General features: G+C 41.1%; 1 protein-coding gene across 3 annotated transcripts in view; it reads right to left on the reverse strand.

Moving 5' to 3' along the window:
- Positions 1–264: 264 nt before the first annotated feature.
- ttc28 (tetratricopeptide repeat domain 28) overlaps positions 265–6,000 on the reverse strand; it is a 251,279-nt gene continuing 245,543 nt past the window's right edge. For 2 of the 3 annotated variants that reach the window (XM_043231643.1, XM_043231645.1), the window contains 6 exons: positions 5,574–5,805; positions 4,281–4,357; positions 4,119–4,142; positions 3,862–3,991; positions 3,674–3,781; positions 265–2,609 (listed from right to left, as the gene is read on the reverse strand). In XM_043231643.1, coding sequence (XP_043087578.1) covers positions 1,021–2,609; positions 3,674–3,781; positions 3,862–3,991; positions 4,119–4,142; positions 4,281–4,357; positions 5,574–5,805 — 2,160 coding nt within the window. In that variant the 3' untranslated portion in view covers positions 265–1,020. The remainder of the gene's footprint in view (positions 2,610–3,673; positions 3,782–3,861; positions 3,992–4,118; positions 4,143–4,280; positions 4,358–5,573; positions 5,806–6,000) is intronic. The other variant, XM_043231644.1, reaches the window with a different exon arrangement.

The raw sequence follows: 6,000 nt of genomic DNA on the forward strand, positions 1-6,000 counted from the left end.
ATTTGTTGAACGAATATTTATGAATATAGTGAATTTTGAATCAATACATGGATCCGATTGTCTAGAAATATGATAAAAAAATGTATTATTAATTTATTTAAAAATAAAGTGCACAAAATAGTTGCACAAATCAATCATTTATTTATCGATTCATTTATGGGATTGACTTAGATATGTTCATTTCATTTATGAAGCCATTCCAAGCCTTTCTATTCTGATGTATGGTAATATGAAAACGAATAGAAGACCACCGCCACACGAGAGTAAATTAAACTTTTTATTGAGACCATTTTACTGAGAAATGACTGAGATATGTCTGGATGAGAGTCCACATATGCAAAATCTCTGTTAAAAAGACACTGAATCACTGGAGAGCAAGAGAACCCATGCTGTAATACTGACACTCAATTCACATAGAAGTCAGGTCAGGTGCGTCGTCACCATCTCAATAAAAATATGAAAATGTTTTTTCAACTTTTTTTGTGCATGGTTTGCTTCTTTAACAATATAAAAACGTATAATACTGATTGCAAAACGTTGATTTAATTTACAAAACAAATAACTGTAATAACAATTACCATCCATAATAATAATAATAATAACAATAACAATAATTATATTAAAAAAAAAAAAAAAAAGAAAAACGGAAAAAAACAAAAGAAAACCAGTCAAAGCCGCATCATCTTCACTAACACAAACAGCGAGCCTTTTTGTCTTTTTGTTGAAATACCATTTTGGTACAATCTCTTTTTTTTTCCTCTTTTTTTTTACATTTTTTTGTCTGACATGCCTCGCGCAAGTCTAAGATCAGTCTGCATATATAAACGGTCCTTTACAGTGTAGGTGGAAGCATAAGGATTATATGCTCTCTGCACGGGAAAATAAAACAGTAGGCAGTTTGAGGCTTCCGGGAATGTGCACTTCCTCACCCAGACTGTCCTTTTTTTTACTGTTTTTCAGAGTCATAAATACTCAAAATACTCCTTTATCACGAGAAGCCAGTCACCGAGGGACAGAATCTCAACATTTAGACGAAGGGAAGAACCGTCCCGGCGACAGGAACTTGTATCCGTTCCCTGAAGGCAGTCGGATGGGATGCGACCCCGGACTGCTGCCAGTGGAAGCCGTGGGAGACGGAGCGACTCTCTTGGGATCGATCTTGCGATGGCCGTTGGGCGGGTTTCTGTGCTCGAGCGCCACATCCTGGCCGGGCGTATCCTGTCCAGTGACGGCGTGTCGGGGCGAGAGGTTCAGAAGGCCCAGGACGTCTCGTTTGGCGGTGCTTAGTTTCCCGCCGCGGAGCGCCCGCATTGGTCCCGAGTGCTGCTGTTGGGTGGCGCTCGCCCAGAAGGTCTTGAGATTGTGGATGGCTTGGACTTTTTCGTCTATGGCGGCCAATTTGAGTCGGTCGATATCCGGGGCGTCCGCCGGACTGGAGCGCGTGGAGCCCGTCGAGGAGTAGGATAACGCCGGGGAAGGCGCGCTGCCGGCTGGAGACTGGTGGCCCGAGCTGGGCGAGATGTTGCTGGGCGAGCGGGAGATGTGGCCGCTGTAGGGCGAGCTGGGATACTTCAGTTTAAACTGGGCGTGACTGTCGGAAGTCGGCGACGGCTGGCTGCCTTCTTTCAGGGACGTCTCTGACGTAGCGGGGCTGTTGTATCCCGAGCTGACTTTCTGTAGGGATGACGTGCGAGAGGGCGGTTTGGGGCGAGTCGGGAGCGGAGACGACTGCGCCTTGATGCTCGCCCGGCTGTTGGGGCGACTGAATGCGCTCGTCTCCGAAGAACGAAAAGCAGAACCTCCGGTTGGCGTCGGAGGCCCCCCGTCGCCCAGCGGGATGCTCCCAGTGCTTCTCTGCAAAGTCTCAACAGCCCGCATGTGGCTTTGGGTTTCTTCCAGGATCTTCTGCGCCAGTTCCTGCGGGTCCAGAGCGGCTCCGGGCGTACGCTCCTCTTGGGACTTCACAGTGCTGTCCGTCTCTGTGCTGGATTGATCGGACTCGCCCGTGTCGGAGCTGCTCACCTTCCCGACCTTCTGGAAGGGCGAGTTGGGGCTGGGAACCAGGGTGGCTTTGACCGGAGACGTCGGGGTGCTGACGCTTCCCCTGGAGGACACGGACACCGCGTAACCTCTCCCCGTCCCGCCGCGAGCAGCGCCCCGATGGTTCCTGTGGTTTGCGGGACGAGGGAGAGTGTCACATTGGCTACCCAACGGCTCGCTGCTGATTATGCTGTATCCTTCGTATTCTTCATCGTCGTGGCCTCCTACGGCTCCATGCGGGGATGAGCGGCTCCGGGGCACCGCCGTGTGCCGGTGGGACGCAAACAGCCCGGCTCCGCCCCGATGCCGCTCTAGCTCCTGCTGCCGCGAGCGCTGGCTGATGAAGTCGGATGCGCCTTCGGGACGGGATAGGAAGCTCATGGAAGAGGCGATGGAGCTCAGGCTGTAGACGGAGATGGCGTCGGAGGCCAGGCTGTCGGGACACGGAGGGGAGAAGGGAGGGTTGGGGTAGCCCATAGGCAGCTGGTGGGACACAGACTGTGCTGAAGCCAGAGACTCCAGAGACGACGAACTGTCCAGACTCAGACGCTTTGGCAGCTCAGTAGAGTCTGAAGAAAACATTAAAGTGCAATTATTACAATGTCAACATGTATAATTATATATATATATATATATATATATATATATATATATATATATATATATATATATATATATATATATATATATATATATATATATATATATTTTTTTTTTGTTTTAATTCCACAAGTAAAACTATTATTAGTGTAATGTAATTAATGACATTAAAAATTATTATTATTATCATACCAATAAATGTAGCGATTCATATCATATTATTACTAATCATATTTTTACAGTTTCAATGATTACACAATGTACATATCAGTTATGTAAAAATTTACATTTTAGTTTTTGTGTCAAATTTAAATTTGTACTTTTTAGTCAAAAGTTTGAATTAGTCAACATTTAATTTGATTTATTTATTTTTATTTATTTTATTTATTTAAAAATAGCAATATTGATTTATTTTAATAGCATAAGAAATAACACATTTTAAATATAATATAATTTAAAAAGTTACAAGATTCAACATTTTTTAATTATATGCATTTTTTAACCTTTATATTAGTGGTAAATAGAGTAATAAAATTATACATATTTATGTAATTAATCAAATGCTGTCGAAAATGGACAATGTTGAAAATAATGAATACATTTTTTTTTTTGGTCAGTATTGTAATGAATAATGTATGGTGGAAATATAGAATATACACTTTTTTTCACACTTTTTAGCCTTTTTTTTTTTTTTTTTTAAAGTGTCTTTCAAAAATACTCATATATTTAAATGTATTTATATTTAGTCTATTTTATTCTGACTGAAATAAAATAATTTTCCTGAAAATAAAATGTTTAAAAATAACAGATGATTTTTACTGCATATGCAACTACTATTTTTTGCATTTATTTTATGTAAATAACTTTAAATGACCGATTCGTAAGATACTGAGTTCACTGAAAAATGAACTATTAAATAAAATTTTTTTAATAAAATAAATAAAAATCAAAAAAAGCCTTTTTCTTCTCTTTAGGATTGATGACAAAATAAAAAACCCCTTTAAATGAATCGACAGTGTGAGGTGATGCTCACCGAACAGAGCCAGCAGCGATTGCAGGGCAAAGTGCATGGTGCGACGGTTGGCCTGTTTGCCCGTCTTCAACACCACCTCCTCCTGACCGACCTCACACAGGTCAAACCCTGAGAGAAAGAGCAAGACCGAGACCTCAGCGTGCGCTACATCATCTCGATCGGCACTCGTGTGCTGAAGCTGCTCTTACCCAGGGCGGCCAGGAACTCATGGCAGCCGGGAAGTCTCCAGAGCTGCACGCTGATGGACACCTGGATGGGCGCGAGAGAGAAATCCTGCTCCTTCTCTCCAGACTGAAGCTGCACCAAAACCTGGTGGAGCTGCCCAAACACGAGGAAGATCAAACACACGCGATTGCATTATTATTTGCACTAAAGCAGCGCAGCCAAGCAAGTTGATTTACGCTGGTGTGCGGAGTTAGTCGGAAGCGGGTTTTTAAGCACTTACCATTCCCACTACATTTTTAACAGCCTTTAATGGTAAGTTTAGGAAAAGAGAAGGAAAGAGGAACGTTAAAAGCAAACACGAGCATCTCAACGATACAGCAGGGTAAGTTACGCACAGATCAGATGCTTAATGAAAAGTTTGATGCGCGCTGTGACGTCTTACCCGGTTGATCAGCTGTTCTCCGGTTTCTGACGCTGTGATCAGTTTACACAAGGCCTGCAGAGCGGGAGGAGGCAAGCCTGCGAACATGACGCACACGTAACCGTTAAAACCTCGTGCCGTGCTCAAAATACCTCAATTGGCGACATTATCAACAAATCTGGCCTTCATGCTTTTTGTCAACGCGTCTTCTTTTTAATTAGCACAGGTTTTGCATTGGTTTCGCAACTGGTTACGAACATTATGCATGTCAGTTTTTCCAATTAAAAAAAAATATATATATTTATTGATTATTTTGGCAACGTTCACTTATAAACTGAGAAGCGTGAGCACAGAATAACAAAACAAAAAACGCAAAACCTGTGCTAACTGAAGGAAAACAAGACGATATGAAGATTGAATCCGATATTTCGGAAAAAACACAGCATAACAAGAAGTTTATAAGCAATATTTTGTAGGTCGAAAAAAGTGCAAGTGTTCGAAAAGTACGAAAATGGCTTGTTTTGATTTTATTTTGAAGTTCTAATGCCCTGTGCGAGCAGACACGATAACATGAACTAGCATTCTGGAGGAAGAAAACCCCTTGAAAATTACTGCCAATGACCAATAAGTGAGAATTCGCACATTTGTGACCCTGGAGCACAAAACCAGTCTTAAGTATATTTGTAGCAATAGCCAAAAATACATTGCATGGCTCACAATTATCTCTTTTTCTTTTATGCCAAAAATCATTAGGATATTAAGTAAAGATCGTGTTCTATATAGATATCTAGTAAATTATATATATATATATATATATATATATATATATATATATTTTTAAATATATATATGTATGTATATATATATATTATTTACTAATAATATATATATATATATATATATATATATATATATATATATATATATATTTAGTAAATAAAATATATATACATCATATATATATATATATACACATCATATATATATATATATATATATATATATATATATATATATAATTTAGTAATACACATTGCTAAGAACTTAATTTAAACAACTTTAAAGGCAATTTTCTCAGTATTCAGATTTTTTTGCACCCTCAGATTCCATATTTTCCAGTGCAGAACATTTTCCAATCCTAAAAATATTTCTTTAGGAGAGGTTTTGTGATGCAGGCTCACATTTGACTTTTCCTACTCTCTCCTTTTTGTTTATTGCACACAGCAAACACGTTTTTTTGCCATTTTTTGACCACGCGCATCTGTCCGGTTCCTCTCCCTCCTACTCCCGTGGTTCGCCATCAGCGTGTCGTACCCAGCAGTGACTGGAGGGTGGTGCTGCACTGCTGCAGTCGGTCTCCGGGGTCAGCGGTGGGGAAGAAGACCGCCGCAGGGAGGCCCGTTCCAGCCGAGTCCAGCCTGAATCCCACCGCGGTCAGCAGAGCCTGCCAGCCGGGCACGCCGCCCACCTTATTCTCCACGCTCTGCTGAGACGTGTACATGGAGTTCCTCTGACCGTTCTGAATGCGCTGGAGAGACTTCTCCACCTGGGGGAGCCACACAAACACAGATCACACACCACACGAAGAGGTTGAACGCTCCTACTTCTTGTCTGTTACCGCTTTCACATTTTCAGTTTGTGAAAAAAACTTAAAAGTATAAGAAATAAAAGTATGAAAGGGAAATTAGTAAACAAATATTTTAAATGAAATTACTGAAAATAAAATCAATCAGATCAAATT

Source organism: Puntigrus tetrazona, unplaced genomic scaffold, assembly GCF_018831695.1.
Source record: "Puntigrus tetrazona isolate hp1 unplaced genomic scaffold, ASM1883169v1 S000000397, whole genome shotgun sequence".
NCBI classification, from domain to species: domain Eukaryota; kingdom Metazoa; phylum Chordata; class Actinopteri; order Cypriniformes; family Cyprinidae; genus Puntigrus; species Puntigrus tetrazona.